At 42.8% G+C, this 22,848-nt stretch overlaps 1 protein-coding gene across 1 annotated transcript in view; it reads left to right on the top strand.

Annotated features, from left to right (window-relative positions):
• The window catches only part of EFHB (EF-hand domain family member B), a 90,414-nt gene that overhangs the window by 19,934 nt on the left and 47,632 nt on the right, over nucleotides 1-22,848 (top strand). Inside the window, exons 2-4 of the mRNA XM_069729972.1 lie at nucleotides 12,184-12,246; nucleotides 15,379-15,522; nucleotides 15,700-15,868. Of these exons, the coding sequence (XP_069586073.1) occupies nucleotides 12,184-12,246; nucleotides 15,379-15,522; nucleotides 15,700-15,868 (376 nt within the window). The remainder of the gene's footprint in view (nucleotides 1-12,183; nucleotides 12,247-15,378; nucleotides 15,523-15,699; nucleotides 15,869-22,848) is intronic.

Below are 22,848 nucleotides of genomic sequence, written 5' to 3'. Positions count from 1 at the left end.
GGGAAGATGACGGCGCTCAGCGGTGGAACGCAGGACAGGTGAGTATGGCCGATACTCACCCTCCTGGCGGTCCCTGCTTCTCTGTTGGAGATCGCGGTGTGCGTTCAGTGTGAACGCATACCGCGATCTCCCGGGAGCGTCACTCTGTGAGGCCCAGACTGCGCCGGCGCTTGCGCCTGCGCAGTCTATAAAGGCTTCGGACAGAGTGACGCTCCCAGCGTTATATTATAGATGTGCACCTCAGTCCTCCTTTATAGACTGCGCAGGCGCAAGCGCCGGCGCAGTCTGGGCCTCACAGAGTGATGCTCCCGGAAGATCGCGGTATGCGTTCACACTGAACGCACACCGCGATCTCCCGGGAGCGTCACTCTGTGAGGCCCAGACTGCGCCGGCGCTTGCGCCTGCGCAGTCTATAAAGGCTTCGGACAGAGTGACGCTCCCAGCGTTATATTATAGATATGCACCTCAGTCCTCCATATAGTATAATACACTCCTCAGTCTTCCATATAGTAGAATACACTCCTCATAGTCCTTTATGTAGTATAATACACTCCACAGTCCTCCATATAGTATAATACACTCCTCAGTCCTCCATATAGTATAATACACTCCTCACAGTCCTCCATATATTAAAATACACTGCAATTCCTCCATATAGTATAATACACTCCTCAGTCCTCCAAATAGTATAATACATTCCTCATAGTGCTCCATACAGTATAATGCCCTGCCATTGTCATCCATGTAGCACAATTCACTTCCCATAGTATAATGCACCCCATAGTTCTTCATACAGTATAATGTATTCCCCATAGTCCTTGATACAGTATAATGCAGCCCACATATAGTATAATGATGCCACCCCAGAGTATAATGCAGCCACCCCACAAAATATATTGTAGCCCCCTGAGTATAATGTAACCCCCCAGAGAATATAATGCAGCCCCTGCATATATAATATATGGCAGCCCCCTCATAGAGAATAATGCAGCCCCCCATAAAGTATAATGTAGCCCCTACATAGAATATAATACAGCACCCCATAGAATGTAATACAGCCCTGTTGTGAATTCTGCTTTTGGGTTCCCTCCAGTGGTTGTAGGTGGTAATGCAGTTGTCCCTGAGTTGCAGTCCTGGTAAGGTGTTTCTGCTGATTGCAGTTCTGACTGGGGTATTTAGGTGTGCAGGATTCATTAGTCCTTGCCAGTTGTCCATGGTTCTGGGAGGTTTTGGATCTTTGTCTGGTTCCTCCTGCCTTGCTGCCAATTCAGCAAAGATAAGTGTCTTGTTTTTGTTTCTGTGGCACACATGCTGTGTGCTTAATAATTCTGTGCTATTTATTTGTTTTCTCTTGTCCAGCTTAGACTGTGTCAGTTTTTACTCAGTCTTGTTGGATTCTCTGGAGTTGCAGATATACGCTCCACATCTTTAGTTAGATGGTGGAATTTTTGTATTTTCTGCTGTGGATATTTTTGGAAGGATTTTAATACTGACCGCTTAGTATTCTGTCCAATCCTTTCCTATATTAGCTAGAGTGGCCTCTTTTGCTAAATCCTGTTTCCTGCCTGCGTGTGTCTTTTCCTCTACTACTCACAGTCAATATTTGTGGGGGGCTGCCTATCCTTTGGGGTTCTGCTCTGAGGCAAGGTAGAATTCCTATTTCCATCTATAGGGGTATTTAGTCCTCCGGCTGTGTTGAGGTGTCTAGGATTTGTTAGGCACACCCCACGGCTACTTCTAGTTGCGGTGTTAAGTTCAGGATTTGCGGTCAGTACAGTTTACACCAACTCCAGAGAAAGTTCCATGCGGCTTCAAGGTCACCGGATCATAACACAGCCCCCCATAGAATGTAATGCAGCCAGCCCCCCATAGAATGTAATGCAGCCAGCCCCCCATAGAATGTAATGCAGCCAGCCCCATAGAATGTAATGCAGCCAGCCCCCAGAGATTGTAATGCAGCCAGCCCCCATAGAATGTAATGCAGCCAGCTCCCCATAGAATGTAATGCAGCCAGCCCCCATAGAATGTAATGCAGCCAGCCCCCATAGAATGTAATACAGCACAGCCCCATAGAATGTAATACAGCACAGCCCCCATAGAATGTAATTCAGCACAGCCCCCATAGAATGTAATGCAGCACAACCCCCATAGAATGTAATGCAGCACAGCCCCCATAGAATGTAATGCAGCCAGCCCCCATAGAATGTAATGCAGCCAGCCCCATAGAATGTAATGCAGCCAGCCCCCATAAAATGTAATACATCACAGCCCCCATAGAATGTAATGCAGCCAGCCCCCATAGAATATAATGCAGCCAACCCCCATAGAATGTAATGCAGCCAGCCCCCCATAGAATGTAATGTAGCCAGCCCCCATAGAATGTAATGCAGCCAGCCCCCATAGAATGTAATGCAGCCAGCCCCAATAGAATGTAATACAGCACAGCCCCTATAGAATTTAATACAGCCCCCCCCAATAGCCCCACAATCCAGTTATCACTCACTGATATATTTAAAAAAAACACTCTCCTCACCTCTCCTCGTGCCCCACGCTGCTCCCGGCCATGGCTCCAGCCACAGGTGTACGCTGCTTGTCCTTCCCCCCCTGGGCCTGCTCATCACATACTGCACTGCTGGTCCTCCAGTGGCCCTGTGCAGCTGTTTAGGCTCCAGTGCGGGAGGCAAATGCATTCCGGCCACCCGGCCCAGCCCGCCCCTGGGCTGGGCATAACATACTGGTGACTGCAACGTACTGGTCACTACAGCGTATTGCTCACTACAACAGCAGTTTGCAATTTTCACTTGCCAACATTCATTGCTTCTTGTTTCTGGAAAATACCCATGGAGTCAAAATCAGTACTACACCTGTAGATAATTTCCCAAAGGGTATACTTTCCAAAATGTGGTCACTGGAGGGAGTATTCTGCTCTTCTAGCAGTTAGGGAATCTGTATATAGAGTCCGCAAACTAGTCTAGGAAAATCTGCAGTCCTGGAGGCAAATAGCACTCTGTTCCTCCCGAGTCTCTCCGTATCTATTTTTTTTAAATTATATAGCGCTAACATATTCCACAGTATGTCTTTGGCATGTGGGAGGAAACCGGAGTACCCGGAGGAAATCCACGCAAACACAGGGAGAACATACAAACTCCTTGCAGATGTTGTCCTTGTCCTTGGTGGGATTTGAACCCAGGACTCCAGCACTGCAAGGATGCAGAGCTATCCACTGAGCCACCATGCTGTCCATATGGCTTAGTAGTACTATACAGCCACATATGGGGTATTGCCACGTTCAGTAGAAACTTCGGGACAAATTTTGGTGCCATTTTTACCCACTTCTTGTGTGAAAATGTAAAATCTGGGGCTAAAACTAAATTTTGCTGGTAAAAATGTACCTTATTTTTTGGACTATAAGATGCACCAGACCATAAGACGCACCCCTTTGAGGTGGAAATAGCAGAAAAAAAGATTTTTATAATATGGGGGTCCATCTTATTGTTCGAATTTAAGGTATCTTACCTGAGAGCTGGCGGTGGTACAGCAGGGTCACAGGAGGCATGGTGGCGGCAGAGGTGCGGTGATGCTGAGGCGCGGTGGGTGGTACTGCGTGCACCTGAGCAGGGTCACTTTCTACTAAGGTGGGCGACACCACCTGGTGTCCACGGGGGGTTGCAGCAGTGGTGTGGCGGCGGCAGAGGTGCGGTGATGCTGAGGTGCGGTGGGCGGTACGGCATACACCTGAGCAGAGTTCCTTCCTCAGGTAGGGTGACGCCGCAGCCCGGGAACCAAGACGAGCAGCAGAGCCGGGTTAATCACAGGTTTCTTGGTGGTGGCAGCCATCTTCCGGAGGCCACGCGTGCGTAGATTGAGTACTCTGCTTCCCGGGGCTTCAGGAAAATGACCGCGGGAAGCAGTGTGTGGGCAGATGGAGATTGCAGCAGCCATTTTCCTGAAGCCGAGATCTCAATCTGCGAACTCGGCTTCAGGAAAATGGCCACCATGATCTCAATCTGCGCACGCGCAGCCTCCCGCAGCCATTTTCCTGAAGCCCCGGGAAGCAGAGAACTCAATCTGCACACGTGCGGCCTCAGGAAGATGGCTGCCACCACCGAGAAACCCGTGATTCACCCGGCTCTGCTGCTCGCCTTGGATACCGAGCCGTGGCATCATCCCACCTGAGGAAGGGAGCCTGCACAGGTACACGCCGTACCGCCCACCGCGCCTCAGCTGCCGCCACACCACTGCCGCAACTAACCGGTAAGCCTGCGTTCGAACTATAAGATGCACCCCCAATTTTCCTCACTATTTTGGGGGGAAAAAAGTGCATCTTGTAGTCCGAAAAATACGGTACTTATTTTCTCTTCACTGCTTAATGGTATAGAATTCTGTGACACACCTGTGCTGTCAATATTATCACTGCACCCCTAGATGAATTCACTGAGAGGTGTAGTTTGTAAAATGGGGTCACTTATGAGGGGTTCTGCTGCTCTGACACCTCATGGGCTCTCCCAGTGGGTCACGGTACTTTCAAACCATAACAGTAAAATCTGGCGCTCCTTGCCTTCTGAGCTTTGCACTGTGCCTAAAAAATATTTCCCGATTGCATGTTGACGCACTCATGAAAAAATGGACCTCAGTGTGTTGCAAAAAATGTCTTATTAGCCCTTAGAAAAATTAAAAATATGGGGCTAAAACAACATTTTTGTGAGGAAAATTTGATTTTATTATTTTCATGGCTCAACATTATAAACTTGTGTGAAGCAACTGGGGGTTCAAGGTGCTTACCATGCATCTAAATACATTCCTTGAGTGGTCTATTGTCCAAAATGGGGTCACTTGTGGGGGTTTCCACTGTTTAGGCACATTAGGGGCTCTCCAAACGGGACATAATATGCGCTAATGATTCCAGGAAATTTTACATTCAAAAGTCAAATGACGCTCCTTCCCTTCTGAGCCCTGTGGTGCGCCCAGTGTTTTTCTCCCTCATATGGGGTATTGGCTTACTCAGGAGAAATTGCATAACAAATTGAATGGTGCAATTTCTCCTGTTACCCTTATGAAAATGCAATATTTTGTGGTGAAAACATATTTATGGGGAAAATTAGATTTTTTTAATTTTTACGGCTCAATGTTATAAACTTCTGTGAAGGACCTGAGGGTTCAATATGCTCACCACTCATCTAGACCAGTTCCCTGAGGCGTCTAGTTTCCAAAATGGTTTCACTTGTGGGGGATTTTCACTGTTTAAGCACATCAGAAGCTCTCCAAACACGACATGGCGTCTGCCAATTGTTGCAGCAAATTTTGCATTCAAAATCAAAATGGTGTTCCTTCTCTTCCGAGCCCTGTTGTGTGCCCAAACTGTGGTTTTCTCCATCATATGGGATATCGGCATACTCGGGAGAAATTGCACAACAAATTTTGGGGTCCATTTTTTCCTGTCACCCGTGTCAAAATAAAAAAAATTGGATCTGAATTAATTTTTTGGGGAAAGAAAGTTACATTTTCCTCATTCAAAAAATTTCTGTGAAGCACCTGAAGGGTTAATAAACTTGAATGTGGTTTTGAGCACCTTGAGGGGTGCAGTTAGTAGAATGGTGTCACATTTGGGTATCTTCTATCATATAGACCCCTCAAAGTGACTTCACATGTGATGTGGTCCCTAAAGCAAAATGGTGTTGTAAAAATGAGAAATTGCTGGTCAACTTATAACCCTTATAACTCCCTAACAAAAAATTTTTGGTTCCAAATTTGTGCTGATGTTAAGTAGACATGTGGGAAATGTTATTAATTAACTATTTTGCATTTAAGGGCATGAAAATTCAAAGTTTTCACCAAATTTCCATTTTTTCACAAATAAACACAAGTCATATCAATGAATTTTTACCGTTATCATGAAGTACAATATGTCATGAAAGACCAATCTCCGGGATCCATTGAAGCGTTCCAGAGTTATTATCTCATAAAGGGACAGTGGTCAGAATTGTATAAATTGGTGTGGTCATTAACGTGCAAACCACACCCTCGGGAGTAAAGGGGTTAAAAATACATTTATATAATGTATCTTTAACACAGCAGGCAAAATATGTAACGATAGTACAGAATTAGAGGGGTTATCCGGGTTTGAAGTAAACATGAGAAGAGAAGCAGATCACCATGGAGTGCCAAACAAAGGATTCGCTGAAGCCAAGAGTAAAATGGAGTAGATGCTGAAGTAGCAAGATATGTCAGTTCAACAACCAAACACATCCAATACACGTGTTTCACAAATGCTTAGTAAGGGGTGGATGGTGCCAAGGCCAGGAAATTGTTAAAATTGATGGGAAGATGGATGGAGCCAAATACAGGACCATTCTTGAAGAAAACCTGTTTTAGTCTGCAAAAGACCTAAGACTGGGACTGAGATTTGTCTTCCAAATAGACAATGATCCCAAACAGAAAGCAAAATCTACAATGGAATGGTTCACAAATAAACGTATCCAGGTGTTAGAATGGCCAAGTCAAAGTCCAGACCTCAATCCAATCGAGAATCTGTGGAAAGAGCTGAAAACTGCGGTTCACAAATGATCTCCATCAAACCTCACTGAGCTCAAGCTGTTTGCCAAGGAAGAATGGGCAAGAATTTCAGTCTCTCGATGTACAAAACTGATAGGCCGGCTTCACACTCAGCGTATGAAAATACGGTCCGTATATTACGGCCGTAATACGCTGAAATGTCCCGAAAATAGTGGTCCGCAGCTCCTCCGTAGGCAGGATGTGTCAGCGTTTTTTGCGCATGGCATCCTCCGTATGTAATCCGTATGGCATCCGTACTGCGTGGTTTTCTCGCAGGCTTGCAAAACCAACATACCGCTATAGAAATGATCCATGTGTCCCAAAAAGAAAAAAAAATATATATATACTGTCTATATATATATATATATATATATATATATATATATATAATGTCATTAGACACATATATGTATATATATTAATATTTTTTCCAGCGCTATACAGCTTGAAAGCCGGTAATTCAATTACCGGCTTTTTCTTTCTCCTTCCTAAAACCCGACATGATTTGAGACATGGTTTACATACAGTAAACCATGTCTTCTCTCCATTTTTTTTGCAGATTCCACACTACTAATGTCAGTAGTGTGTATCTGCAAAATTTGGCCGTTCTAGCTCTTAAAATAAAGGGTTAAATGGCGGAAAAAATTGGCGTGGGCTCCCGCGCAATTTTCTCCGCCAGAGTAGTAAAGCCAGTGACTGAGGGCAGATATTAATAGCCTGGAGAGGGTCCATGGTTATTGGCCCCCCCCTGGCTAAAAATATCTGCCCCCAGCCACCCCAGAAAAGGCACATCTGGAAGATGCGCCTATTCTGGCACTTGGCCACTCTCTTCCCATTCCCGTGTAGCGGTGGGATATGGGGTAATGAAGGGTTAATGCCACCTTGCTATTGTAAGGTGACATTAAGCCTAATTAATAATGGAGAGGCGTCAATTATGACACCTATCCATTATTAATCCAATTGTAGTAAAGGGTTACATAAAACACATTATTTAAAATTATTTTAATGAAATAAAAACAATGGTTGTTGGATTATTTTATTCTACGCCCAATCCAGTCACTGAAGACCCTCGTTCTGTGAAAGAAAAAACATAATGAACCAACAATATACTTACCCTCCGCAGATCTGTAACGTCCAACAATGTAAATCCTTCTGAAGGGGTTAAAACATTTTGCAGCAAGGAGCTTTGCTAATGCAGGCTGCTCCTCGCTGCAAAACCCCGGGGAATGAGGCTAAATATAGATCAATGAGCTATATTTAGCTTCATTTGCGGTGAGGCGCCCTCTGCTGGATGTTCATAGATCGTGGGAACTTTCCTAGAAAGCCTGGGAGCTTTCTAGGAAAGTTCCCACGATCTATGAACATCCAGCAGACGGCGCCTCACCGCAAATGAAGCTAAATATAGCTCATTGATCTATATTTAGCCTCATTCCCCGGGGTTTTGCAGCGAGGAGCAGCCTGCATTAGCAAAGCTCCTTGCTGCAAAATGTTTTAACCCCTTCAGAAGGATTTACATCGTTGGACGTTACAGATCTCCCAGGCTCCCAGGCTTTCTAGGAAAGTTCCCACGATCTATGAACATCCAGCAGAGGGCGCCTCACCGCAAATGAAGCTAAATATAGCTCATTGATCTATATTTAGCCTCATTCCCCGGGGTTTTGCAGCGAGGAGCAGCCTGCATTAGCAAAGCTCCTTGCTGCAAAATGTTTTAACCCCTTCAGAAGGATTTACATCGTTGGACGTTACAGATCTGCGGAGGGTAAGTATATTGTTGGTTTATTATGTTTTTCTTTCACAGAACGAGGGTCTTCAGTGACTGGATTGGGCGTAGAATAAAATACTCCAACAACCATTGTTTTTATTTCATTAAAATAATTTTAAATAGTGTTTGTGTTTTATTTAACCCTTTACTACAATTGGATTAATAATGGATAGGTGTCATAATTGACGCCTCTCCATTATTAATTAGGCTTAATGTCACCTTACAATAGCAAGGTGGCATTAACCCTTCATTACCCCATATCCCACCGCTACACGGGAATGGGAAGAGAGTGGCCAAGTGCCAGAATAGGCGCATCTTCCAGATGTGCCTTTTCTGGGGTGGCTGGGGGCAGATATTTTTAGCCAGGGGGGGGCCAATAACCATGGACCCTCTCCAGGCTATTAATATCTGCCCTCAGTCACTGGCTTTACTACTCTGGCGGAGAAAATTGCGCGGGAGCCCACGCCAATTTTTTCCGCCATTTAACCCTTTATTTTAAGAGCTAGAACGGCCAAATTTTGCAGATACACACTACTGACATTAGTAGTGTGGAATCTGCAAAAAAAATGGAGAGAAGACATGGTTTACTGTATGTAAACCATGTCTCAAATCATGTCGGGTTTTAGGAAGGAGAAAGAAAAAGCCGGTAATTGAATTACCGGCTTTCAAGCTGTATAGCGCTGGAATAAATAATATATATACATATATGTGTCTCACTGACATATATATATATATATATATACCTATTCTATGTGTACACATTTATTCTACCTATTCTACTGTAAGCTGTCAGTGTGATTTTACTGTACACCGCACTGAATTACCGGCTTTTCTCTCTAACAGCGCTGCGTATTTCTCGCAAGTCACACTGCTTGTCCGTGTGTAATCCGTATTTTTCACGCTTCCATAGACTTTCATTGGCGTATTTCTTGCGCAGTACGTTGACAAACGCAGCATGCTGCGATTTTGTACGGCCGTAGAAAGCCGTATAATACTGATCAGTAAAATACGGCAGATAGGAGCAGGGGCATAGAGAATAATTGTGCCGTATTTTTTGCGAGTTTTACGGACGTAGTTTCTGCGCTCTTACGTCCGTAAAACTCGCAAGTGTGACGCCGGCCATAGAGACATACCCCAAGCGACTTGCAGCTGTAATCACAGCAAAAGGTGGCGCAACAAAGTATTAAGTTAAAGGGGCCGAATAATATTGCATGCCCCACTTTTCAGTTTTTGAATTTGCACAAAAATTTAAAATAACCAATACATTTCATTCAACTTCACAATTTCATTCCACTTGTTGTTGTTTGTTCACCAAAAGTTTACATTTGGTATCTTTATGTTTGAAGCATGATATGTGGGAAAAGGTTGAAAAGTTCCAGGGAGCCGAATACTTTCACAAGGCACTGTACATATTCCACTTGAAAGTACATCGTTTTGTTTTATGAAACTGAAGCAACAAGACATTGCCTTCAACACCAGAACAAAGCAAAAGTCACAAAAGGAGCAAATTACTCTGAAAATTCAGTCCCTGCTGCAGACAAAGTAAAGGAGATAAGGTTGATAAATGTCACCCATCAGCGGTCACTTTCTCTGTTACATTTAATTGATGAATCATTTATAGAGTGTTACTATTTTGAGTTGTATGCGCCTGGGGCGTACACTGCTGTGCAGACTGAAAAACCTTTCATACCTACTCATTGTAAACTATCTATACCAGCAGAAAAAGAGACAAAGAAAAATGGAGATTCTTTGCTTTTTGTGATATTTGTGTTATATCCATTTGCGCGAAAACATCAAATCTGTGATTTTCTGACACTTACTTGTAATTTTGTACTGACATTTAAAGGGGAAGCCTTATCCAAATTCACTTTATTATGTTCAGTTTAAAGTAGTCATGTTATAAAAACCAGCTTCATATCATGCATTGATTTATTTCATTCTTATGACATTCTCTGTCGTGTTCAAGAATTCACTTGATATTAATTTTGAGGAATATGAGGTTCAAGACTTCCATAAATGTTGAGAATATTTTTAAGCAAAAACAAACCAAGAGTGGGTAAAAAATACAGAAGTGGTGACGTGTTTCCATTTTACTTTTCCTCTGATTGTTTCACTCCTGGTTTTGGCTTATAAATATTGATGTAAAAAACTCAAATACCAAACTAAACACTTAACGTGTGCACGTGGCCTTAGGTTACTTGCGTTTTTTACATGAATTTTTTTCTAGTTTTTGGAGCTCTGTTTTTTTTTACTCTTTTTGGTATCTAATGTTTTAAATAAAGCTGCTTTGTTTTGGATACTTCTTTGTGTTTTGCTTTGACAAAACTTTATTGATACAGTCATGTTCGGATTACATGCATTTTTACCTTTGGATTTTCTGCATCTAATGCAATTCAATTAAGAAATTCTGCGCATAAATCTGAGCATACCCACTAGAGAAACTGACAAGTTGTGGATTTGAAAAATGACGTGCAGGTCAGTTTATGCAGCGTGAAAAAAGCAGTGGGCATGAGCATACAGCCATGTTGCCTACGGCAGCTATAATCGGCTTGTCCCAATCACCCCTTGTCAATATTAGATTCTTTTCAAAACCAAATTTAATATTGCCATTGGACAGAAACACAGTCCATAAAGTGCAGTGTTAGTTCTGGAAATGGCTCAGTCCATAGCTGAGGGTGTAGGACCCACCAACCACTTTAGCGCCTGTAATCTAGCAGAAAAGGGCGTAACAATACAAGATAACAGTTCAGCCATTCAGCTACAGTAAATAGAGGCCGTCCTTCTTGTCCTGAACAAGAGGCTTGGTCAGCTGTAGACTATAAAGTCTTCATCTATTTTTAAAGATTCCTGGATTATTGGACCTTAGGTTTGCTGGCAGGAGCTGCTTAAGGAGTTTCAAACTACTTACGTTTGAACTGATGGTGCAACAAGCACAATTTTGTAGCTTCTCCAGCTTCCAGATCACTGGAATTTCTCAAGTATCCTCGGAATTCCTTCCTCTTCTTTTAGACCCCCTTCAGCCTGGGCCAAGCAACTACCAGACAAAGTCATCACTGGGGCTACCTGTACATCTCCATTGGGCTCCCAGAATGAAGTCAATGCCCAAAATCCTTTACTGTCCCTCAGCATAACACTGCTTAGTGCTTCTGAGAAATTCATCGCAGCTTCTTTGGGTTGATAACTGGGCACAATGAGATCATTTTTGGTCTGTGTCCAGCCTGACCAGATAGGTTGGAGCTGAGGCCTGGTCTTTTGCAACTTTAGGCCATATGGCCTGCATACTTTCTGTAGTGGCCTTAGCCTTTGTGTGGTACTCTGGGGTGGTTACAGACTCTCCGATCCTCCAAGCGTGGTGAACACTGAGTGTATCGCTTCAGGTCGAACCATAATAATTGGTAATGGTGGTATTTCCTGAACTATTTGATTGTGGTTATCACAACCCTATGGCCGGCAAAATGCTCCAAGTCCTCGCCAGTACTCGTCCACTGTATACTGGTCTCCATATCAGCTCTCAGCTCTCATTTCCACTTTATTTTTTTTCAATCGTCTGTATGTGACACCAAAAGGGTTATTCAAAATGTGGTAAGTTATCCACAGCCCTCAACTATTTCCAGCAGTCCCATAGACAATGAATGGAGCGGAGGCTGAGCATTTACATCTCTGCTCCATTCAAGATGGGCATCTGCAGAGCCTGTTTCCCGGGTTCATGAACCCTTATATCAGGATCGCAAGGAGAATCCGGGATCAATAGGTTATTCCCTGTCCTAATGAGAAGGGATAACTTTCAATATTCTGTAAATTACATAATAACTGGGAGATCATAACATTTTGACCTTTTTATACCTACAGTCTTGTTCTTCGTCTTTTAGGCTGGAAAGCTGTTCCCTACTGGAGAAAGAGTGTCAAACTGTCTAACTGAAGTTAACACTAGGGTAAGAAATAACCAGTAATCATTTCATATATAGTATAAACAATCAGTTTTGGATCAGTGGGGGTCGACCTTGTGAAACCCTCCCCAAATCAGCACATAAAAAGGGGCACCATCCTGCAATCACTGTCCCCCTTCATTGCTAGATTGGCAAAACAGCCTACCCATAATGACTGCGGCTTCTAATAAAGTAGCAGGATCCATTGACTTGAATGGTTCTGAGCTCTAGTTTGGTGTACAGCCCCTTGTATGAGTGGGAACATGGTGCTTGCAAGACTACTTTGACCCCTTTGATTGTACTGATTGGAGTGGTTCAGGAGGTCAGACCCTCTCCATTCAAACTTCAAGTGCCCATTCCTAGCATATCAATAATTAAGTCCCTCCCCAAAAAAACCTTTAATAAACTTTTCTGGCTGTATTTCCTCTTAATATTTATGTGCTAGTCTGAGTTCACTGTGTAGTTCTCAGTTTACATGGTATGGTGTTATAGCTACAAGACTGAATGACTTAAAGGGATTATGCTCTGGTCCTCTCTTCTAACTAATCTGACATCAGACATGATAGACAGGTAGATGAGATGATGAACATCCATGCGCATATCCTATTAATAAGAATGGAATCATTTCTGCGCATCAAGCGCTTGTCTCGCGAACTGGTCCACCTAACATACTCCAGCTCTCTCCATACCTGATGTCAGATTTCAGAGAGGGGTGCTATGATGCACAATGTTTTCAATGTAGCCATGGATGTACAATTAATCGTTGATAATGTGATCTTGAATGACAGCTTTTATTAATTGCTTTGTATATAATTTAGAACTCTGAATAAAGAGACACTAATGACTTACCGGACTTGTCCAACACTTTTTTTTTTTTTTAAATAAATACCCCAGCATAATTTAAGTAATACATTCACACCTACTGATTTCCCTCTGAACCGCTTCTGGGCATCCTGCCTGTTTCCAACATTCTTTTTTGACCTGTGCAGTTAGTCACTGGCTGCAGCGGTCACACGTCCTTATGATCAGAATTGGATGTTATTGGCTATGTATTCATAAATGTGATGTGTTATTCACTGCCGAGGCTTTGATTGGTTGAAGGCTTGACATATTGTCTACGCCAGGAGAAAAGTCTTGGAGACTAGTGGTGACTTGACACCTGAATGAAGGGGATTGACTGGTGAATATATATATTTTTTTGCCCATGCTCGGGCATTTTTTAATGTTCGGGAAACTGAAAACTTCTCTGATATCCTTCCTATAGTCTTCATACCTGGCCTCGTGCTCTCCTCCCAGCCTTTAAACTATGCATAACAACGCAAACTAGTTCTTATAGTTAAATTAATCAACAGAAGCCCCTCTTCATTATTGAACTCCTACATACAGCACACCTCCCCTATAAGAATGCTGCTGTAATGTCTAGATTGTTTATAAGATCAGCACTGCCCATGTAGTGGTACCATGTTTCTAAAAAAAAATAAAAAATGAGGCAACTTTTGCTCCTATGTTGACCTGCGTGCCTCAAGTGTTTCAGACTAGAAGCAAACCTTATGTAGTCTAATTCTGCAGTCGTAAACCCTTCCAGCTGTGTCTATCTTGCCCTCCTACCAAATGTATGTTAGCAACAAGTATGGGAGAGATTGAAGAGAGGATGTCTGCAGCACTAGACTATATAGGCGTTATGGTTTACCTGGTGAGGTGGCTTCTCTGTCACGGGGCTGCCAAGAGAGACTAAGGCTGGTTACCCGGGCCCCCGCGTTATCCCTCAGACTAGGGGAAAACCTGTCTGTCCCTCTCCCAGAATTTACACTGATGGTGTGCTTGTCTGGGCCGCCAGGCCTGGCCCTAACTCCTGTTTCAGCCCTATGATGAAACCACCACCCGCCACCCCTTGAAGAGACCACACACCAATCCCCCACAGAAAGCACAGACAGGGAAAACTAAAAATGCACCACGCCGCAAGCACACAGGAAAATACGATAATGTGCACAGGGCAACACAAATACAAATATAGGAAGGAGAAATATAACAAAGGATAATACAACACCAGATACGATATTCCTACTCCAAAACCACCACTCCAGACCGGAATCACTAGGCACAAGGTACAAGCTATAATCGGCGACGCCCAAAGTCCAGCAAGACTATTTAAAGGCCATGGGCGTAACCCAACCTCCAACCTGATTACCAACTAAATTAACCCCAAGAAACCTGGATAAAGTCTAGCCGGCGCCACTGAGCGTATAGTGGACGTAAATGGAATTATCGCTGTCTGTCGGACGCCCTAGTGTGAATAGCGTCCGACATGACATTCTCAATGTTGTGGGTTTGGAGGAGCAGCACAGGCCAGAAGCGTTGACTCAGTGAAAATCAACCGGGCTGGATATGTTGGACAGTCTCTTGAGTTACATGGAACAGCAAAGCGGAATGGTTTGGACGGCATCTTAGGAAAAGGAATAGCAGAGATGAATGTGCGGATGGCACTTTGAATGTAGAACAGCAGAGCTGGATTGACTGAATGGCATTTTAGGCATGGAATAGCAGAACTGGGCATGCAGGACGGCAACATGATGGAGGAATGGCAGAGCTGTGTATGAGGAATGGGCCTATTAGAACAGCAGAGCCAATTAAATGGATAGCAGAGATGAGTGAAGCAGTGCTTCCTTTGTCCTGTGAGATGAGTTTACCAGGAGACTTACTTTGGTAGATATACAGCAGACCCCACCAGTTAAGCAGTGCTGATTTGTCATGTGAGTCCTGGAACATTGTAGCAGTGAGAACACTGACTTACCCGAATATTCATGGCCGGCCTATAAGGTCTTTTTGACACGAGAGCTGCATGCCAGGTTAACATGGTAACTGCATGCGCCCTGCAGCAGTGGTAGCTGGCTCCGGGGAAGGAGGAAACCTAATCCGAAGCTGGAGCTGAACCAGGCGGGTAACAATGTGTTTGTCATCTGTTATCATGGAGATGTGTAAATCTTCATAAAAGAATTAAAGTGCAAAATGGTGGTTTATAACAAAACATTGTGCGGGGAAGCTCATTACTATCTCAGTGTTATTGTTGGTTTCGTTGTTGCCTTTTTAGAATTGTTTTGCTTTACTAGATCTTCTGTTAAATACTTTGTTTGGTTTTAGCCTACTACTCCTCCTGTTGTACTGAAGTTTCTTAACTCAAGACGCCCCAATCCTGGTGTGCCAACCGTATTTTATGGCAAAGCCAATGACCCTAGGAAGGAAAATGCTATCATCCATGGCGTGAGCACCCGCCCTTCACTGAGTGTGAGTAGCTGCTGTATCTATTCATTTTTGTTTTATTTTTTTATTTTTCTCTGTGCGTAATAATTTCATTATCTTGATATTCAATTGCAATCCTGCATTTTCATTTTGTTTGTATCCTTCTTCATTGGTTACATAGTTCTGTGATAAGATTATCCTTCCATTTCTTGCACCATTTAGGCTGGCTCCTTAATAAATGCGCCCTTAAAAACACTGTTCCAACAAAAATTATTGGAGAAGAAAGAATCAATATATGCTAGCGCCAAGCGAACTCCTCTTGGGAAATCTTACGGTCAAGCAGCAGAGTTCCCAGCCAATGAAACTACATTCGGGCGAAAGTATCAACGCAGTTAGTAACCGTTCTATTCAGCTTTGTAATTTTATCTGAAAGATTATATCATACAATTTCTCTCTTTATAATTACGTTATGTTTCTCTGTTGGATGATGGGAAACAATTTACCACTCATTCACAACAGATATACAGGAAGTTGTTATCAGTGGAGTTGTGAAAACGCTTTAATCTCTTCGGGTTCAATTTCTACTAGTTGTTTAAACAATACCATCAAAATGAAAAATACTTTAAAAGAAGAATACACTCAGAAAAATAAGATTTTATTCAGTGTTATAAGCAATACCCAGTGTAGATGTGTGAACCACTTAAAAGGAACCTGACAGCTGATACATTCTGCCCGAGCCACAGGCAGCATGTACCAGGCACTGATTGTATGATTTCAGCTATATATGTTTAATTCTGATGAGCTGCGGTGTTTCAGAAGAAAATAGTAGCTGCTAGGGAAAGAACCGCTAGGAAGACTAGTCGGACCGGGGACCCACCTGTCAGACTAGTCTTCCCATTGGCTTCTCCCCACTTGGTGGCTTCTCCCCACATGCTGCCATTGACTGACAGATCTCTCCCTGAAAGCATCTATAGATAGAGACCTGTTACTCGAAGACAACAGGTGGAGGGAAGCCCCAGAGGTCCCACCTGGCACATAGTCTCCCATATAGCTTGGTCCCCGACAGCTATTGAACTATGTTTTTCTCTGAAACACCTTAGCATTTGTATTATATTAGCAATTTGGATTTCCTACTGGGAATTAAAGGGAATCTGTCAGCAGGTTTTTGCTACCTCATCTGAGAGCAACATAATGTAGGCAAAGATGCCCTGAATCCAATTATGTATCACTTTGTTTACTTGGTGCTGCAGTTGTGACACATTCAGAGTTCTTACATTAAGCATGAAGCTGAGCTGAGAAAGCTAACCCGGCCCACATGTACACAGTCTATTGAAAGTGAGCTGCTTATCGTAGGAGGTGGCAAAGTCGGACTAGCAAGTGTGTCTAGATAATGCTAATCACCAGGTGATAAAACTTTCACTGTAAATAAATAAGTGACACTGATGAATTCTGTGTTTTTTAACCCCTACCTCAGGCTGATCTCAGACTTCTTAGGAAAACCCTGCTGATAGATTCCCCTTAATTGATATTGTCATCTTAGTGAGTGACCCCTTGTGACCCTCACCCATCCTGAGAATGATTCAGCGCTGAAACCCCTTAATGGCGTTGTCCAGGTTTATCATAGAAGTGTGCAGTCACTCTTAGTGACTGCGGACATGCGAATCCTCACATCACGTGCACTGGGTCCTGTCAGGATTCTCCAGTGCCGGCTCCGAGACCGAATGTGATATGCCTATGACTAGACGTGCGCGGCCTCGCTTAATTCACTTGTATTGGTCCCAGAAGTCATATCACGGCGATCATTAAGTGATCGCATATCCGAGCGACATACTATTACTAAGTGCATGGGAATGGCTATTTAAATAGTCTAATTTTAAAAAAAAAGTTCTACTTTTTCAACATTAAAACAGTTAAAAAATATATATTTATATACCGTATTGGTATTGATTTTTTTTTTACATCATGGCGAATAGCATAAAACAAATCTCTCCATTTTAAAAAGAGCTAATAATAAAAGAGTTATATGAACTGCAAAATTATACTGCTGAAAAGTTAAAGGCAATATGTTATCAGAAAATTACATACAGTGGCATGTAAAAGTTTGGGCACCCCTGGTCAGAATTGCTTGTATTGTGAACAGTTAAGCAAGTTGAAGATGTATGATCTGTAGAAGGCCTGAAGTTAAAGATGACACATTTCCTTTGCGTTTTAGGCAACAACAAAAAAATCATCATTTTTTACATTTTAACCCCTTTCTGCCATTGGACGTACTATTCCGTCCATGTGGGGTGGGCCTAAATTCCCAAGGGCGGAATAGTACGTCCAGGGCGATCGGCCGCGCTCACAGGGGGAGCGCGGCTGATCGCGGCCGGGTGTCAACTGCCTATCGCAGCTGACATCCGGCACTATGTGCCAGGAGCAGTCACGGACCGCCCCCAGCACATTAACCCCCAGCACACCACGGTCAAACATGATCGCGGTGTGCCAGCGGTATAGGGAAGCATCGTGCACCCCCGCAGCAACACGATGTGATCGCATTGCTGCGAGGGTCTCCCTACCTCCCTCCCTGTAGCAGGCCCGGATCCAAGATGGCCGCGGCATCCGGGTCCTGCAGGGAGCAGGCGCTTGGTAAGCCTGCATAGCTCTCAGACAGATCATTGATCTGACAGAGTGCTGTGCAAACTGTCAGATCAACGATCTGTGATGTCCCCACCCTTGGACAAAGTAAAAAAGTTAAAAAAAAATTTCCACATGTGTAAAAAAAAAAAAAAAAAAAATACTAAATAAAGAAAAAAAATATATATTATTCCCATAAATACATTTCTTTATCTAAATAAAAAAACAAACAATAAAAGTACACATATTTAGTATCGCCGCGTCCGTAGCGACCCAATCTATAAAACTGGCCCACTAATTAACCCCTTCAGTAAAAACCGTAAGGAAAAAAAAAAAACGAGGCAAAAAACAGTTCTTTATTATTATACCACCAAACAAAAAGTGGAATAACACGTGATCAAAAAGACGGACATAAATAACCATGGTACGACTGAAAGCGTCATCTTGTCCCGCAAAAAACAAGCTGCAATACAGCATCATCAGCAAAAAAATAAAAAAGTTATAGTCCTCAGAATAAAGCGATGCAAAAATAATAATTTTTTCTATAAAATAGTTTTTATCGTATAAAAGCGCCAAAACATAACAAAATTATATAAATGAGGTATCGCTGTAATCATACTGACCTGAAGAATAAAACTGCTTTATCAATTTTACCAAACGCGGAACGGTATAAACGCCTCCCCCCAAAAAAATTCATGAATAGCTGGTTTTTGGTCATTCTGCCTCACAAAAATCGGAATAAAAAGCGATCAAAAAATGTCACGTGCCCGAAAATGTTACCAATAAAAATGTCATCTCGTCCCGGAAAAAACAAGACCTCACATGACTCTGTTGACTCAAATATGGAAAAATTATAGCTCTCAAAATGTGGTAACGCAAAAAATATTTTTTGCAATAAAAAGCGTCTTTCAGTGTGTGACGGCTGCCAATCATAAAAATCTGCTAAAAAACCCGCTATAAAAGTAAATCAAACCCCCCTTCATCACCCCTTTAGTTAGGGAAAAATTAAAACATTTAAAAAATGTATTTATTTCCATTTCCCCATTAGGGTTAGCGTTAGGGCTAGGGCTAGGGTTAGGGTTAGGGCTAGGGTAAGGGTTAGGGCTAGGGTTATGGTTAGGGCTAGGGTTAGGGTTGGGGCTAGGGTTATGGTTAGGGCTAGGGTTAAGGCTACAGTTAGGGTTAAGGCTACAGTTAGGGTTGGGGCTAAAGTTAGGGTTTGGATTACATTTACGGTTGGGAATAGGGTTGGGATTAGGGATAGGGGTGTGTCTGGATAAGAGGTGTGGATAGGGATACCGTTGGGATTAGGGTTAGGGGTGTGTTTGGATTAGGGTTTCAGTTATAATTTGGGGGTTTCCACTGTTTAGGCACATCAGAGGCTCTCCAAACGCGACATGGCGTCCGATCTCAATTCCAGCCAATTCTGCGTTGAAAAAGTAAAACAGCGCTCCTTCCCTTCCGAGCTCTCCCGTGTGCCCAAACAGGAGTTTACCCCAACATATGGGGTATCAGCGTACTCAGGACAAATTAAACAACAACTTTTGGGGTCCAATTTCTCCTGTTACCCTTGGAAAAATACAAAACTGGGGGCTAAAAAATAATTTTGTGGGAAAAAAAGGATTTTTTTATTTTCACGACTCTGCGTTATAAACTGTAGTGAAACACTTGGGGGCTCAAAGTTCTCAAAACACATCTAGATGAGTTCCTGGGGGGTCTAGTTTCCAATATGGGGTCACTTGTCGGGGGTTTCTACTGTTTAAGTACATTAGGGGCTCTGCAAATGCAATGTGACGCCTGCAGACCATTCCATCTAAGTCTGCATTCCAAATGGCGCTCCTTCCCTTCCGAGCCCTCCCATGCGCCCAAACGGTGGTTCCCTGCCACATATAGGGTATCAGCGCACTCAGGACAAATTGCACAACAACTTTTGGGGTCCAATTTCTCCTGTTACCCTCGGGAAAATACAAAACTGGGGGCTAAAAAATAATTTTAGGTGGACATTTTTTTTTTTATTTTCACGGCTCTGCGTTATAAACTGTAGTGAAACACTTGGGGGCTCAAAGTTCTCACAACACATCTAGATAAGTTCCTTGGGTGGTCTAGTTTCCATTATGGGGTCACTTGTGGGGGGTTTCTACTGTTTAGGTACATTAGGGGCTCTGCAAATGCAATGTGACGCCTGCAGACCATTCCATCTAAGTCTGCATTCCAAATGGCGCTCCTTCCCTTCCGAGCCCTCCCATGCGCCCAAACAGTGGTTCCTGCCCACATTTGGGGTATCAGCGCACTCAGGACAAATTGTACAACAACTTTTGTGGTCCATTTTCTTCTGCTACCCTTAGTAAAATAAAACAAATTGGAGCTGAAGTAAATTTTTTGTGAAAAAAAGTTAAATGTTAATTTTTATTTAAACATTCCAAAAATTCCTGTGAAACACCTGAAGGGTTAATAAACTTCTTGAATGTGGTTTTAAGCACCTTGAGGGGTGCAGCTTTTAGAATGGTGTCACACTTGGGTATTTTATATCATATTGACACCTTAAAATGACTTCAAATGAGATGTGTGTTGTGAATTCTGTGGCTGAATTCACTCCTGTGGTCACAAGTGGTACTGCAGCTTCTGGGCTTCCTCCCTCACGTGTTCTGGTGAGCTCGTTGGCTGCCTTGTTATTTAACTCCACCTGATTCTGTCTTCCTTGCTCCTTGTCAATGTTCCAGTGTTGGATCTGAGCTTCTGGATCTTTCCTGTGGCCTGCTGCTCTGCTTAGATAAGTGCTTCTTTGCTTTTGTTGCTGTTTTTTCTGTCCAGCTTGTCTATTCGTTTTTGCTGGAAGCTCTGAGACGCAAAGGGTGTACCGCCGTGCCGTTAGTTCGGCACGGTGGGTCTTTTTGCCCCCTTTGCGTGGTTTTTTGCTTTAGGGTTTTTTGTAGACTGCAAAGTTCTCTTTGCTATCCTCGCTCTATCTAGAATATCGGGCCTCACTTTGCTGAATCTATTTCATCCCTACGTTTTGTCTTTTCATCTTGCTAACAGTCATTATATGTGGGGGGCTGCCTTTTCCTTTGGGGTATTTCTCTGAGGCAAGTCAGGCTTGTATTTCTATCTTCAGGCTAGTCAGTTCCTCAGGCTGTGCCGAGTTGCATAGGTAGTGTCAGGCGCAATCCACAGCTGCCTTTAGTTGTGTTTAGGATAGGTTCAGGTATTGCGGTCTACAGAGATTCCACGTCTCAGAGCTCGTTCTATTGTTTTTGGGTTATTGTCAGATCACTGTATGTGCTCTGATTACTGGCACACTGTGTTACTGGATTGCCTTCATAACAGATGTGGTCCCTAAAATAAAATGGTGTTGGAAAAATGAGAAATTGCTGGTCAACTTTTAACCCTTATAACTCCCTAACAATAAAAATTTGGTTCCAAAATTGTGCTGATGTAAAGTAGACATGTGGGAAATGTTACTTATTAAGTATTTTTTGTGACATATCTCTGTGATTTAATTGCATAAAAATTCAAAGTTAGAAAATTGCGAAATTTTCAAAATTTTCGCCAAATTTCTGTTTTTTTTCACAAATAAACGCAGGTAATATCAAATAAATTTTACCATTATCATGAAGCACAATATGTCACGAGAAAATATTGTCAGGATCACCGGGATCCGTTGAAGCGTTCCAGAGTTATAACCTCATAAAGGGACAGTGGTCAGAATTGTAAAAATTGTCCCGGTCCATAACGTGCAAACCACCCTTGGGGGAAAAGGGGTTAAAAAATACAAAAATGAAATAGGCCAATGCAAACATTCGGGCTTCCTTGTAGATTTGTGTTCACAGATAACTTTGACCAAGGTTTCAGACCTTAATTAGCCTTTTAGGGTTATGGCTTGTTCACTTTAATCGTTAGGAAAGGCCAGGTGATGCAAATTTCCCAGCTTTATAAAAACCAGACACCTCTAACCTTGTGCCAAAAAGCATCAGCCATGGGTTCTTCTAAGCATCTGCCTAGCACTCTGAAAATGAAAATGGTGGAGGCCCACAAAAGGCAGGACAAGGCTATATGAAGATGGCAAAGCATTTTCAGATTGCCTTTTCCTCTGTTCAGAATGTAATTAAGAAATGGCACTTAACAGGAACAGTGGAAGTCAAGATAAGGTCTGGTCTGACTGCAAAAGACCTTCAGAAAGATATAGCAGACTCTGGAGTTGAGGTACATTTTTCTACTGTTCACACAAATATGCACAAATATGTCTTTCATGGAAGAGTCATCAGAAGAAAACCTCTCATGCGTCCTCGGCATAAAATTCAGCGTCAGAAAAGAACATCTAAACAAACCTGGTGCATTTTGGAAACAAGTCCTGTGGAGCGATGAGGTTAAACTAGATATCTTTGGCCACAATGATCAAAAGTACTGTATGTGTGGAGAAAACAAGGCACAGAATTTCAAGAAAAGAAGATCTCTAAATCCATTCAGCATGGAGGTGGATCAATCTTGCTTTGGGGTTATGTTACAGCCAATGGCTCGGGGTACATTTCATGGGTAGAGAGAAAAATGGATCTTCCTTTTTTAATGTTTAAAATGAAAAAGATGAACATACATATATAATTTCCTGCCCCCCCCAAAAATACTAAAGAAATGCCATCTTTAACTTTAGGCCTTTTAGAAATCATTAAATCTTCAACTTGTTTAACTGTTCACACTAACAGTACTTATGACCAGGGATGTCCAAACTTGTACGTGCCACTCATGTTTGTATTTTTCAAA

Source organism: Ranitomeya imitator, chromosome 6 (assembly GCF_032444005.1).
Source record: "Ranitomeya imitator isolate aRanImi1 chromosome 6, aRanImi1.pri, whole genome shotgun sequence".
NCBI classification, from domain to species: Eukaryota; Metazoa; Chordata; class Amphibia; order Anura; family Dendrobatidae; genus Ranitomeya; species Ranitomeya imitator.
The sequence above is the reverse complement of the archived record's forward strand: the minus strand, read 5'-3'. Positions and strand labels throughout refer to the sequence as shown.